Genomic DNA, 16,083 nt, shown 5'->3' with positions numbered 1-16,083 from the left:
AACACCAAGGTGGAAGTACATCAGCAATGACCTTACAGAGGCAAATGTTGCTGCTCATCAATGTGTAAAGGGTCAAAGTTCATTTACAAACTATTTGGAGTTCATCATTCTACAGAGAGAAGTTAAAAACATTTAGAACATCTGCCAGGCTTCACAGAAGAGGACGTCCCAACAAATTCACCCTGAAGGTCTGACTGTGTAATGCTCAGAGAAATGACAAAACATTAACAAAAGTACTGCATACAGCACTTTACACACCCATCAACAAACTATTATACAGCACTCCATAGCAATGACCCGGACAAAGCAAGGACCTAGTATAACCGTTGACCTTGATTTGTGACCTTGAACTTGAGTGATGAAAATACTATGTAACATGCAGTCTAACGGTGATATAAATATATATCAACTTTTGTTAAATTACCTTGAGCATGTCAAGAAGTTATGGGCGGGACAGGAGAAAGTTTATGGATGTACAGAGTCCATCTTTCGACGGGTGGAGAAAATCAAGAGCTCCATCTCAGAGCCTAAATGTTTACAGATCTACAGTTCATGGCAGGACAGTTAGAAAAGGACTAATCAAGTAAGGCTCATTTGAAGGAGTCTCTTAAAAACAGGACAAAGAGCCCAGACACAGCAGTAACAGAACTACAACAACTTTCAGAAAAAGCTGTTCACAAACCACAATGGACTGAAGTAATATTGGAAAGAAGAGTGGGCCAAAATTCTACAACCATGAGAGTCTGATAAAATCCTAAAAAAAAACATGTGGACCTTGAATCAAGGGGTGTTTTTCATTCAGCTTTTCCACATGTTCTGTTTTAGTTTAATGAACAAAGACCCGGTGGAATCTGTTGTGTGATTTTGTTCACTTGACTGGAACCACTTTAGACCAGATCATTTTTAATATGCCCTAACACATAAAACTTTAGAACATTTTTTGTTAAGCACTTTGGTCACCATCACCATGGTTGTGTAAAGTGCTATAGAAATAATTAAATTAAATTAAAATTAAAACTGAAGGGCCTTTTTCATGATGTTGTTCCACAGGCAGCTCTGCTTTTCCCCCTAAGTATAAGCATGAACTTTGTTGTTAAGTATAAGTAGTGTGTCCAGTGAAAGTGATCGTATCAGGGTGATAAACCATCAGCTTTAGATTAGCTCATATTCTGTACGGTACCTGGGCCACTGTGATGGCACACTTCTTTGCCAGCTCTTCTTTAGCCTCCTCGCTGGGGTAGGGGTTACTGAGGTGTGAGTAGAAATACTCATTCAGGATCTCTGTGGCCTGCTTGTTGAAGTTTCGTCTTTTCCGTCTGCAACGAGAGCATCTCATTAACATGGGTACAGTCCAGTCATGGTTGTACAGTATGTTATGTAGCTTGAAGGTCACCAAAAAACACAGGCGTGACCCTGATGATCATTCACTCACTGAACATAAAACCAGAAACTGGGTCACAAGAACTTATTGAATCAGGAATTTGAATGATTAACAAATAAAATAGAATTACAGCCTATATGTTAACTGAGAGACTGATAAAAGTCAAGCACATGTTCAAGGAGTAAAATCAAGCAGTAACCCGAGATCCCCCGTTGCTGAGGGATTTAAATAGTGAATGTTTGTAGTTTTGGAGATGAGTGTTTTTCTGGACTGGACTGAACAGAGAATGAAGTAAACCTTAATGTTTTTGGTGAAAGATATTCAGGAGGGCAGGAGCTACACTATAGAGAAGAGCAGAGGGAGTTTATTTTTATTTATCTATTTTTCTTGCTCAGTGTGACAGATCCTGGAGAGGGGAGGGAGACATTTATCCACCATCAGGTGCAATGGAGGAGCCAGGGGGTGGCCAATGGTGGCCTTGGCCCCCATGGAATAATCTTTGACCACTTCAGTCATTTGAGGAAACTATATTTTTAAGCAATGTAAACTAGGGCTTTAACAGACTACTCGAGTAATCGACAAGTCGATTCCTAGGACATCTATTGAGTTTTTAAATTTCATGTTGAGTATTCACAGTGACGTCTTTGTGTCACGTGATTTGCACCGGGCTACTAGTTGAAGCTACCAAATGGATTCCTCCCAGCAGATGGACTGAGCGGAGCAGGCCCAGTCTTGGCAAACAGGTAGAAATATATCAGTAGTCTGGAAATATTTCACTAAAGATGAATCTTCCGGTTCAACTACCGTAAGGAAACAGAAAATTAATAAACGTCCTGACTGTTTGGAGCTCGTGGTGAACCGGTGTTATACCATATTCTGACCACTGTATATTGTGACCATAGGGGTGGTGTTGCATGCACTGTTGCAGGTCACAGAATATGGTGTAACACCGGATCCAATCGACTGAACCAGAACCAGCTTCCTCTGACCTTGTTTCACAAACTAAAAGCAAAAAATATTGAGCTCTAAACCTATAAAAAAAACCTATAAACATATTAATCTCTAAAATTAAACCTAATGTGCATCACTACAGGCGGTGGTGCGGGGTGATTGACCGCACCACTGTTTTTAGTTTTGTTTTTGACGTGCTGCACGTTATTTCTTTCACTTTTGCAGCTTAATAATAACTAATAGTTGTGTTTTTCCTGTGACTTATTTGCAGTATGATAAATGGTAGGAGCATAATATACTCTCCCAATGTTTTGTTGGTCTTTTTTTTGTAAATAATAAATGACGTTTATTTGCGGTTTTATTATTTTTTTTATTTTTTCATCTTGAGATCCTATGTCGTCATCAACTACTCGAGTTGTACTCGAGTTTTATTATGTTAATAATTATGTAGTCGTTCAACCCCTAATGTAAACACTAGAAAGCATAGTTTCCTTGAATGATAGTCGTGGTCAGTTTACATGTTTATATGGTGGTGTGTATCTTGGATTTTGATGTTTCCAACTTAATTTTCAGTAGTGACCTTTTTTACACCTAGATGCAGCCACACAACAAAATAAAAGTCAGTACTTCACTTGCTTTTCAATTTATCATGCACACAACATGCATGGACGAACGGAGGGTGTTTCCAGTTCACCCTCCTAACCTGTTTCCTGGAATATCTTACAAAAAGACCTGAAGCTCTCGACCTTGACCTCTCTAAGTGGCTTTAAGAATCTATTGGACTCCTGGCAGGGACCAACGCAGACATGTTCCTGTTTTTAGTTTTCTACATTCGCCTTACAACCTTTTTTGCCATCTTATTTTAATTTGTAAAAACAAAAAAATCGGTATGCCTCTTTTATAACTGTCTATTGTTGCCACTATTGTTCATTGTTGTCATCATTCTTTGTTGAAATCAGGTCTCTCTTGTAAATGAGTCCCCGAGGCTCAATGGGATTAACCTGTCTAAATAAAGGTTGAATGAAAAAAAACATTTTTAAATCCTATATGTTTGTTTGCCCCCAATCATGGAGCGGAGTAGGAGAAGGTCTTTTTGACAAGTTCAGTCCTCACTGAGGGAACACTGCAGGTAATAATGTCCTGAGAGCGCACGCCGTAGCTGCACTCATGCAGAGACATGTAAGATGTATGAAGGCAACAGACCAAGAAGTGATTTAAAGAAGAAAATGTACCAGTAAGAGAGTCTGCGTGAAGTTAATGATGTCCAGTTAAAGTGAATACAGGGTGCAGTGGTGGGTACGATAATCACAGCCAGTTATGAATCTTAGTGCACTATGATGGACAGCATCCAACATCTAACAGTTTCAAAACACTGACACTTGTGTATAATTTACCCAGCTGTTCTTCTGGATACTTCACCTAAATGTGTCCACAGAGTAGAACTGACACAAATGGCAGTGTTAGTTTAATGTGACACAAAGGAAAAGTTCCACTTCCTCGTCTTTCTCTTCCTGTGTTTTCAGTCTGTTTATTTTCACGGCAGCATCACATCCAGGCCTGAAAGAGTACCCATTCACATGGATCAAATAAAACATCAAATACTACCTAGCTCCGTCTTATATTACAGATCTTATTGTTCCATACTTTCCTAGCAGAGCACTCCCAAACTGCAGGCTTACTTGTGGTTCCTAGAGTTTCTAAAGTAGAATGGGAGGAAGAGCTTTCAGTTATCAGGCTCCTCTCGTGAAGATCAAACTTCCAGTTTCTGCCCATGAGGCTGACACATTGTATTTTATTTTTATACATTTAAAAATATGTTTTTCAAGCTAATTGAATAATTTCAGTCACAATTTCTAAAGTCAAAAAAAATAAATTGTTACACTAAATATTAAAATAGCTCAATCACAAACATTCAATTTAATTTACAACTGGGATTACCTGTTCTAATGACACAGTTCAAAATCTTGGATTTTTACTCTTGAGAAAAAATTACATTCATGCTGATAAAACATGTGTTTGTATCAAAACTGATTACCCTTCTCCTTATCTACTTGTTTTCATGAAGAAATGTTTTCATTAAGACCATTTCTGTCATTTTGACCAGCTTTAAAGGTCAAAACTGACATTTAGTAGTTAAAAAAAAAATATTAGAAATCAGTAAAGAAAGTGCTTCTGGGAAGAAAATGAGAACAATTTTAAGAGTGAGGGAAAACAACCAACACTGGATCTGTAAAGGTTGAGACGTGAAATGTAAATAAAACAAAATGAAAATATTTTTTAAATCTCATAACCTCAAGTTTTATTCACAATGGAGACTAATAATTGAAAAATTTAAACCCATGTAAACATATTCTAAACAAGCAGGGCATCAGTCGGCTTCTACGCTGAATGTCCCGCTCAGATGCAGGGTGAGAGCAGCGTTTCCATCTTTGGGCCACTTCCAGTCCGACAGTTTGCCCCTGATTAAAGGTAAACTCTTCCCTTCCTTATCACCTGTCTGGGACAGGTGCTGGCTGACTGTTAAAGAGACCTCCTGTCCCTGCTGCACAGCATGCGGTCTGCCACCATCTACATCAGGAGGTCCCAACCCTGGTCCTTGAGGAACACCATCCTGCTTTGACACACCTGATTTGAATGAATGTGTGCTTAACAGGCTTTGGCAGAACTTGAGGAAATAATAAAATCACTGAATCAGGTGTATTGGAGCAGGGAAACAACTAAAATACAGGATGGCGTTCCTCAAGGACTGTGGTTAGGAACCATTGAAATCACAGCAATGTCTAAACCTTTAGTTTTACTCACAATTTTTCAAAAAGAAAGCAATAAACTAGGTGTGGTTACACAACTTGTTTACCCCACCTTTTAAGAACTGCTGATTTATCAGTGCTGTTAAACAAATCGTTCAGATAAACTATCAGCTGTGGTCAATCATAATCACCAACGAGAAGTAAATATGTGGTGCTGAAGATTTAACTAGACACGGCTAAGGCTCGTTAACTTCACATAAGTGATCATGAGGGACTGCAGATTAGATCAAATTCACAATTAAATTCAATTTGTGCACACAGTTTTTGTTTAAAATGACTTTTGAAGTTGTATAAATGCTCCAGTCTCGGAAAAAAAAGGTTCAGATAAATAATTTAGACCTTCATGTTTCTGATTGGTGGATGTAAATCTCTGACTTCAACTGTAAGCATCAGGAATAAATTTACTGAAATAAAACAAGTTAAAACTCACACAATCATATTGGTTCAAGCTTACATTGGATTGCTTTGCCTTGGTCAATAAAAATGGACTAAAAACTTAAAAATGTTCATGTTGTGACATTAATCTGTAATGAATCCAAACTCAGAGTCATGTTGAGGCTGATACAGAAAGAATAAATTTGCAGCTTAGCTTTTGTAGTAGTCTGAATTTTTTGAGTTTTTCAGTTTTTGAAGATGCTGAAAATTAAATCTTGACCCTCCATCTCCCCCACCTGTTAGATCACAACTTCCTGTGCCAAATTTACAGAAACTCAAACAGTCCCCCAGTAACGTCTCTTCTTTTGTATCGAATGGTGGAGAGAATTTTAGCAAAAATCTCTGTTTTCCGCTCCGACATTCTGCATGAGAATATGTAAATGTGCTCAGCATGAGCCGCGGCAGCCGCTAGATTAATCAGAGCATGGCAGCGCCTCTCAACCAGCGAAAGCTTTCCTCCTCTTCCTTGCCCTCGCTGCTGCACCAACACAATCATTTGCAAGAGAATAGATAGGGAGCTTTGCAAAGGAGTACATGCCTCATTTAAATGTTATGCCTCCAACCCGGGCTTTGAGTGAGACTTATCCTCAGAGAAATGTATGCAAATCCAAAGCATGCATCAAAGAGAACAAGCGATTACATTAAGAAAGAGGAACCGTGTTGTTGAGCACACAGTATGCTGTTACTGGCCCACACGGCTGGGTGCGCTGGTCCAAATGGCAGCCAGCAGCCGTGGTTTGCAGAAAAGCCAGTTATGCTGTGCTTTTAGGGCCTCCTACATGAGCTGTTTGTGGGGCTTACAGCCTGTGGAGGTATTTGTGAGGAGGAAAGAGTAGAAACACACACCTGGCGTCGAGGAAGCGGGAACGCAGAATCATGACAGCTTCGCAGGTGCTCTGCTTGAGCTGCATCTGGATGGAGCTGAACTTGCGGTGGATGATGTTCACCATGCGTTCGATCTCTTTGGGCGAAATGGGCCGCGTGCGCGACTGCTCCCGCAGCAGGTTCATCACGTGGGTGGTGAACTCATTACAGGCCTGCAGAGGAGACACACACACACACACACACACACATGGATCTGTCAGCGAGCAGACTTCCCTTTAACTGCAGAGGAGACCTTGATCTGTCAGTGAGACCACGTCAGATTTTAGTGCACAAACGGCTTCACACTGGAAATAAAATTCAGCCGAGGCACTGATATGTTTGGTGTTTAACAGAAACTGTGACTGAAGCATGTAGAGGAAGATCCAGTGACAGCTGTTCCCTCCGCAGACACACACTTTCATAGTGTAGCTAACCCTGGGAGACGAACATGCCGCAGCGTTTCATTTCTCCCCGTGTGACACGAGGCAGGAATCTACTGCCATATTCCGCTCCGGCTCGGTCTCTTACCGTCTGATCTTCTTCGTTTCGGCTCTTCTTGTCGGATCTCTCTCTGGATTTAGCCGTGTCAGGCTTTGTCTGCGCCTGTCTATCTGCCTGCTCATCTGTCTCACACCCATTCATCTAAAAGGGACGCTGTTGCTGTGAATGCATCTGATACTAACGTAATGGGAGGAAGCCCGCCCCCCCCCCCCCCGCCTCTCAAGGCAATGCTTGGATTTTTTTTATACCTGAATACCCGTAGCAACACAACTGGCTGTATATTATGGACTATTCTCAGGGTAAAAACAATCCAAAATAAAACAAACAAACAAACAAACAAAATATCAGGAGCATGAAGGAGCAGAGTAATATATTTAATTTGAATGCATTTGTAGATGAACAGATGCTGAGATATATTCATCAATTAAAACAGATTCTTCATTTTTCCTCGGTACGCTCGGTAGTAAACTTGACTCGTTACCTCTCTGAAGATGAATCAGCAGATACGGAGTTCCAGTTAACGCTACCTGTCCAGCGTCTCCATAGGATGGCTGTGACTCGTCCGAAGTAGTGACGAGATTCCGTCCGACACAAGCTCACCTCAGCAAGTGGACTTCACATGAGTGGAGTCCTTCAGAAGTTCCACTCAGAGGTGGAAGATGTTATAATCCAAACTCGGAAGAGCCTTATCATGGCTGGACTTCTGTTCTCCCAAACGACTGGAGCTGCAAACTCTCCAGCCGACTCCAACGGCAACTCACAGAACAACGACTTCACAGAACTGCGAACATCTCAGAACTGAGAGAACTAGGAAGTACCAGCATTTAAAGGGCTCTATTTCCGGTATATTTGAGAGTTCCTGACTGGTCAATGTCGACCAGACAGGGGTGTGGTTTGTGACGTAAGAGGTTACTAGAAGTCAGAAAACAGCAAGAATTGTTATGGAACAGATTAAAACTGTTCTCAGAGACAGAGAGAGTTTTGTTTTGGCGAGTTTGGAGAAACAGGTGCCAACTTCTCTGTTGACGTCTGAGAGGATGTAAACAAGACAGTTGTTCCAACACATGTCTGCTTCGACTCCTGACCTTGGAAAACGCACACTTGCTCATTCAAAGACAGAAATCAGAAAATGCATAATTACTCTGTAACAGACCTTAACATGAATTCTAACTTTGCATAAGCAACTAAAAAATCATTGTTACTGTTTTACAGTTAATAAAATTGATTAGTTCACTGCAACATCTAAAATGGTTTGAACTAAAACACTTTGGTTATCAACATTTGTAAAATAGTAATGATAATAAAAAGAGAGTGTTCTTTCACTTGATTTTCAAGAAAGAAAGTCTCAGGATGGGTGAACCTGTATTTCTGGATTCAAATCAATGAAATGACAGTTTCTGTCCCACAAGGTTCTTAAGGTCAAGGGTTTTGACCTTAGGCTTAGTTTTGACATCAGGTCAAGTTCACTACACATTTTAATTATTTATTTCATGATCAAACTGCAAAAACACACAGAACTGGTTCAAATTGGTTTTGTCTGACTGGCAGGCTTACTCAATAAACCTACACTGTATCACCACTCAAAACGACTACATTTCCCAGAAGCCAACAGTGCCCCACCCAGAAGCCCCGTTGCCTTCTGCTAAAATGGAGAGAAAGTTTTGATCCCATCTGAAAAGTTTGGTCCTTATTCTTATACAGTGACTTTGGCACCCAGCGGATGCAGAGAGCCACATGGAACCGATGGGGAACCGGATCAGAACCAGACCTCCAGACTCATCGGTGAATCTGAGTGCCGCCTGCTGGCCCACGAGGCCTTCCGAACGGGGAGGCGCTACCCAGAGGTCCAGCGTTCTCTCCGGAGCCCACCAGGACTACCCCGAGCCAGAGAGCCGACCAGAACCAGCAGGGTAGGTCTGCTGAAACGGAACTGATTCGGACCGGAACCGAGCTGCTGTTGTTCTGCAGAGCTGGTGAGTAAAATTTAGTAGCTACATACACAGTACTGTACGTATGTTGTTAAAATGACATAGGTTTAAGAGTTTAGAACATTGCAAGAGTGTGGGAAGGGTTTATAAAGCCTTAAAATATAAATACAAACTAAAATAAATGTAATGTCCGTACTTCATGGATTTTCACTTATTGCGGGGTGGGGGGTGGGGGAGGGTCTGGAATGTAACCCCCATGATAAACAAGGGACTACTGTATATATATGGTGGTGGACATCAATTTTTAGTAGAGACCTTTCTTACATGGAGATGCAAGCGTCCACCAGAAGTGGAAGTGGGTTATCATGCTCAGACAGACGGACTGAAAGATGGAGGGTATTTATAATCCTACTCTTTGCTCTGCGATGGCAGACAAATAGACAGATTTGAACAAGGTCTTGTTTTTTAAAAATCTTTGATGAGACTTTTACATCTGGACATTTGCCTCAGATCTTTCTTTTTTTTTTTGTCATAGTAGAGCACATGTGCATGAGTCAAACAGCTCTAGAGCTCCTGAGATGAGTTTTAGATGCCCACAATATGACTAGTATAAACTCCTAAACGTTTTGAACATGTTTGAAACCTAAGTGACCAGACACTTTGAGGACATTGAGGACCAGAGAAACTGTTGAGACATTCAGGAGACGTCCTCATGAATGTTTTTATCATCTAATTGCAGCCCAGGGAGGCACTAGGTTTAACACAAGAAGTTCTGCTCTTTGAAAAGTAGCAGAGAGAGCCTGATGCTGATGTTCGTGAAAGGATTAGCTGAGTTATTAGCAAACATTGAGCCCACAGCAGGCTGAATAAGTTTTGTAGCTTACTGCAAACGTTTCTTTCAAAACAGCTTGACTGTAAAAAGAGAGACATCTGTCCTCCAAGCAGTAAATGTTTTAGAAGTTTGCTACAAAAAGAATGAAACAGTCAGCTTTGTATTGTAGTTTTTTTTTTTTAAATGAACAGAAAAGCCATGCACATGCTCTTCCAGTCTGTAAGCAGGTGTTTACATCCTGTTGCTGCTCTCACCTGCTCGTACTTCTCCAGCTCTGTGTGGTAGATCTGTCTGATCTGGGACAGCTTGGCCCGGTAGTCCGAGTGCTCCACAGAGTTGTCGGCCCCCGCCCCTCCTGAAGCGGCGGCAGCGGCTGCGGCGGCTGCAGACCCCCCGCCTTTCTCTGGGCCGGACACGCCCTCCGCCAGCAGCATGTTGTCCAATCGCATGAGCTGGGGGTCCGGAGGCTCCTCCTCCTGGGCTCCACGGATGCTCAGCACTGCAGCGACGAGAGAAGGTCAGAGGTCAGTTGTAAAGGTCGCACCTGCAGCTGAGGTGAAGCAACGTAACGAGCTGCCACAGTAACACAGCTAACGAACTGAGACATTAGGAACGACACTCAGGCAGGGGGAGAGAGGAGTGCAGAGAAATCTGTCTCTTTTAGGAAGAAGAGGAATTCTTCAACAAAATACAGAATCTGTTTAAGACCTAAAGTTCCTTGAACGCACACACGCCACCTTTAATGTCAGAGATTTAAACTCAGATCCACTATTTATAAGAAATGACAGATCTGTGGCTGTTTTGGTCAAACATAAATGGAATTTATGTGCAATTTCATGTGTTGAGACCTCGGCTACTACAACACAACAACTAGGGCAACTTATACACAACTGGCTAAATTATAGCTGTTTATGTATTTCCTGAGGTCACATGGTTGTGGCTGCCATCTTGAACGAGGTTGACTCCAAAAGTTAATCATTTGTAGACTAACATCCAACGATTACTTTATTAAAGTCTAAAAAATTCTGTCCAATTCAATTCAAGTTTATATAATGCCAAGTCACAACAGAAGTCATCTCAGGACATTGTACAAAAACATTCACATGAATTATAAAAGCCAAAATCTATCTATCTAAGGAAGGAAGTTAACTAACTCTAGATCAAACAAACTCTCATACAGATAGGTGCCAAAACATTATCTCCCTTTTGTCTTCAGCAGCTGTTTTTAAACAGTCCTGTTTACAAAAGAGTCCAATCTTAGAAAAAATAAGCTGATATTTTGGATATTTCCAATCTAGCCATGCACTCCTGCCACATGATTTATCAAGAAGCAGCACAAATAATAAATCCCTCATCTAATTTACTGATCCACGGAAATCCACAGTAAAGCAGCTGGCTCTGTTTGGGCAGTCGGATAATAAAATAACAGCTGCTCTGAAATCTCCAGCTTACTGCTTTCCAAACATGAATTCATTTGTTGTAGGCGCTGGCTAACAAAGAGAGACCAGGCTTTAGGAAAAACTGATGTAAACGTTGAACTTGATGGAAAACTATCATCTGCTGAAGAACACTTGATGTAAAAATGTAAAGTGGTTTCATCATGAAAATACAGGATATTTAAGGATGATATGTACAAGTTATTCGCCAACAATGACAAAGTTGTCTGGCTGGGAGGCATTTCTTTAGCTACTAGTTATTGAATTTGATTTTTATGGGTTTATGCAAGGAACAAGCTTCTTTCTGACAGAACAGATCGAGTGTGATATTGTGGAAATAAACAAAGATAAAGAGGATGATCTGACAGGAAGTATGAACCAGAGATCATTTCTGCAACAAGACGTGAAACCGTTGACGGGCGCTCACCCCAGACTTCCACTAGAGGTCTCCCTCACCATTCCTTAGGACATTTCCATGTCTCTTCCATTTTCTGAAGTGAAAACCCTCCCCGGCTCACACTCTTCATCCACCATCTGAAAGGCATCCATTTCCACACCCAGCTGCGTGGAGCACAGTGCCGCTCGGAACCAAACCGGGATCAGTGTGGAAACTGGCCAGCCAGTCCTGTCACAACTGGACCTTGGCCACAGCTCTCAACATGAACTCCGACTCTGTGACTTTGGGCCCTTAGAGTGTGGGCAGCCATTGAAAAAGGCACCACTTGTCGTTTGTCACATTGTCGGTAAATGGGAATGGACAGACCCATTAATTAGGAGACAATAGGCGTGTTTGGTGCATTAACCCCAGACTGCGCTTCGGGTCGGCAGGCCTGAGCAGAGGATGAGAATGAAGCCTGCTGTACTTTCAGGGGAAAAGGAAGGGGTTCACTCCCCTGCTCTCATCCTTAAGTGGACTGGGAATACAAATATGGCAACTGTTGGAAGGTGGAGGGTGTCCAGGGTTCAGGCTATAGGCGCAACAAGCTGTAGATTGAGAGGGTGTTCTCTTGGGACGACAGAGCTGTACAAACATCCTGTCTTTTTCATCGCTCCGGTCATGTAAGAAGGCTTGAAGAGGAAAACCCTGGACAGCTTTACACCAGCCTTACCTCTACAATGCCACAACCACAGCCACATCGCGACCCGATCAAACCTGCTCCATCAGAAACCCGAACCCCCCTGTCTGCCTACGTTAACATCCATCAGTGGTAGCTCTGTTTCTCCCTCTGCTCCTGAACACTCACCAATATGGAGGGGCACTTCTTTTTTACAGTTATCACCTCATAAATACCAGACTAAAGTGGGTGTTAAAATGAAAGCACACCACAGTTTCCCAGGGAGAAAAACGAGCTGAGTTACTAGAAGTCATTTCTAGCAGGAAACTAGGATAACACATTTAAAGAGGAAGAAAAGTGACAAGCTTACTGTTACAAAGACATCAGAAATGGTCAGGAGATCCGATGGCTTCAGATCCCATCAGACATGACTGAGTAATTATGAAAACCCTGTAACCTTTACATGAACAATGTTCACTTACCTGGCTATGCCTATGTTTGAGTGAGCATTCAGTTTCTACCACATTACGTGGGTTTAAGAGTAATTTTTGAACATTTGAATAGTCAAATTAGCAGATGCAATGCATCACGAAGGACCCCACTCAGCCAGCACAGATACTTTTTGCCCCGCTCCCCTCAAGCAGAAAGTTGAAGAGCATTAAGTGTAGAACCACTAGACTGAGGAACAGCTTCTACCCTGAGGCTGTTAGACTCATGAATCCCTAGTCAGGATTATCACTGTGAAAATGACTGTGAAAAAAAAAATCATTGTAATGCCACTTGGTTGTTGATATGTGCTGCTGACTATCCATGATGCTGATCTCATGCTGCTGATTTATTTCTTGTTGCTGTGTTCATTCGTCTTCATCTACTCACACAAACTCATGTTCGTGCTGCTGTTGTTTGGCACATTGTTTTGTACTAGCAGTGCTCAGTATATTCCTAGTTTAGCGTAGTTCTTAGTTCATATCTTAGATCTTATTACTGTTTTTCTTTACATTTTGTATTTTTGTTGGATATAAATGGGACCCAACGTACATAGTTTTGTTCCACCTCATGTACCACATGTGATGTGAATGACAATAAAGACACGTTGACCTTAGAATACAAGAGAAAATACATTTTTTGAAAACTTTTTTTTAATTTTACCTGCACCAGCGAGCCACTATTACTGACACAAGATGGTAGTTGCTAACCATCATGGTGCTATCATTAACAGGGGTGATTTGTTTCTGCACAACACCTACCCAAAAGAACTTGAAAATATGATGCGTCTGTTTCTGCTATTTTCACAGTGTTAATTAGAAATTGTTCACAGGGATGTTATCCTTTATCACAAAACACACACACACCAATCCAACAGAAAAGTCCAACAAACAGGAGGATCAGCACATTATACGCCTGTCGACAAACTATTATACAGCTACACATCAATCTATAGTAATGGTTTGGAGAAGCAAAGACCTTGTATAACATTTGACCTTGATTAATGACCTTCACCTTGGAGCTGTGGTGAAAACTATAGGCAACATTTTGTCTAGTGATGATGCATGTGTGTGGAGTTTTGTTAAATTATCTTTAGCAGATCAGAAGTTATGGGTGGGACAAGAGAAAGTTCATGGACAAACGTTCAAAGACTGTACTATAAAAAGTCCCGCTGTTTTTATATTGTAAAAATTACAAACGCTGCAAATAATCAGCTAGTGACAACAAGATTCAAATAATGTTAAACTTGACTTAATGGGACAGACTCATCTGAAATTTAAGATTAGACGTTTTTTCTTCCCCTTCCATCAGTGCTAATCGCCATTTTGCGTTAGCATTAACAGGTCTTCCATGAGGACGTTTTAACTGAGTGACGACTCAAATATTACTGTTTGGACTACGAGTTATGTGTTTTAAAATGACATCAGAGAAAACACAAGAGGTGTCAGAAGTTACTGAAAGGACATGATGTCCCGCAGGCGTCTGTCTGCAACTTATTTTATTACTTAGTAGCATTTGGCTGAAGTTTTTCTTTAAATATGAACTGACACTTACAAAGAATGCATTACAGATGTGAGAGCTTTAAATTAGCAGGTTTGACAAATGTAAAAACAGATTAAATAGTTTGATGGTTTTGATTATTGAGCTTTAATTTACCAAACATAGTTACAATTATTGTTAAATTTTGAACTAATTCCTGTTTAATAATCTGTTAAGCAAAAAAACTCAGGGATGTGTACTGGGCACACTGAGGATTACAAATCTTAGTTCAGTACCTCTAAAATTCTATCAATTTCTGTGCTTGCCACATTAGCTCTAGTGGCCATCTTGAGTTTTAAACAAAGAACTGAGATCTCTCAATAATAAGTGTTACTGTCAGCTTCTTCAGTACCCACTTTTACCTACTTATCTTTAATTATGACTGGGTTCTATGCTTGTTATGGTAGCTTGGGTGGCCATCTTGAACTGGGTTGACCTAAAAACTAAACCAGTTAAAAAGGGTCTTCCATTTGTTACTTTCTGAGAGTTTCATTTACATCTATTCAATGACTGAGACATTTCAAAGAGCGCAAGGTTCAAATAGAACTTAAATGGTTTCTTCTTTGTATTTAGGGTTTTTTATTTTTAATGAGTTACATCAAGTTCAAGTGAGGCATTCCTACATGAAATACCCATCCTTACTTAAAAGCACAAAAGTCCAGGGAAATCAGTCTGCAGATAAGCAGGAAGAAGTTTGTTGATGTTTTAAGGAAAAATCTGAGGCTATAACTCTTTACAAGGACGTAAAATTTGAGAGTGTCCATTAAAAAGAAAATGTGTCTACAAAAACAATTCTCTTCATGCCTGCCAAGTTCCAGCTTAACATTCAAGGAGTGTTTATTTAACTTGGCTTGAGGCTCGTCCAACATCAGTCTTACAGCAGCGCCTCTTACAGAGAAGGTCATTTCTTAGGAGATGTCTTGGGAGGAAGACAAAAAAAAAAACAACTATCTGGCCGCGTTTTTTCCCCTCTCACTAAATCAAAAAAGGTCATGGAAAAATGGAAAGCCATCCAGCAATACTGCTTTTTTAAAAAGAGGCATAATAAGCTCAAGGTAAGATCTTAATATGACGATGAGCACAAGCTCTGGTGTGATCCCCAGGCTTGGCTTGTTGACACATGTATATCCTCACTAATCAGCCACACATCATACCCTCTCCTCATGTGCAGCCCCTGATCCCTGCACCGCTCTCTAGTTGCTGATCCAGCTGTCTTGGAGAGCATCTGCCAGGAGGGACCCAGAAAGGAACAATGCATTACGCCATGTTGGCTGTGTACTGTCATCCCTCACTGACAGCACATTGTCACACTTACACAGCGTCCTCTGAGCTGGGAACAAGCTAAGTAGCTGCCTCTTCCCTCCACCTCCCATAAGATGATCCGGTCTCAACTTGCTGGGAGTGGGGGGGGGGGCTAATAAGGACGCGCCCGCATTCAGTTCTTATTTAACTGACTAACGAGCGTGGTCTTATAAAAGAACATGAACAGAGCAGGAATTTACACCAACGAAAGCAAACCATGATTTATTTATTCCTCTCTGAATCTAAAGAACATAATTAAAGAGAGGGATTATTGCAAACAAATACAATTATTCAAAAATAAAGGGATAATGTGCTTCCATAAAACGGGCCTTGCTGTGGGTCATAATTACTTGAGTCAGTGAGGAACACTTTATTGACTAATGGCAGCCTAATTGATTCATCTTAATGTTTTTTAGCTTTGGGTCTGCTGGGCATTTCCTGTCTAATACTGCTGGTGAACCAACATAGCCCCAGCAGACAAACACTGAGGGCTCTCAAAGGGATACACAATTATCTGAATGTGTGTGTGTGTGTGTGTGTGTGTGTGTGTGTGTGTGTGTGTGTGT

General features: G+C 41.1%; 1 protein-coding gene across 3 annotated transcripts in view; it reads right to left on the bottom strand.

Annotated features, from left to right (window-relative positions):
• Window positions 1-16,083, bottom strand: part of LOC119430680 (pre-B-cell leukemia transcription factor 1) — a 99,568-nt gene that overhangs the window by 16,773 nt on the left and 66,712 nt on the right. For all 3 annotated transcript variants that reach the window (XM_037698138.1, XM_037698139.1, XM_037698141.1), the window contains exons 3-5: window positions 9,954-10,198; window positions 6,421-6,611; window positions 1,181-1,316 (exon numbers count right to left, since the gene is read on the bottom strand). In XM_037698138.1, coding sequence (XP_037554066.1) covers window positions 1,181-1,316; window positions 6,421-6,611; window positions 9,954-10,198 — 572 coding nt within the window. The remainder of the gene's footprint in view (window positions 1-1,180; window positions 1,317-6,420; window positions 6,612-9,953; window positions 10,199-16,083) is intronic.

The sequence above is a fragment of the Nematolebias whitei genome, chromosome 3 (assembly GCF_014905685.2).
Source record: "Nematolebias whitei isolate Nwh7 chromosome 3, NemWhi1, whole genome shotgun sequence".
Taxonomy (NCBI): Eukaryota; Metazoa; Chordata; class Actinopteri; order Cyprinodontiformes; family Rivulidae; genus Nematolebias; species Nematolebias whitei.
This window is presented reverse-complemented; position numbering and strand designations above follow the sequence as displayed.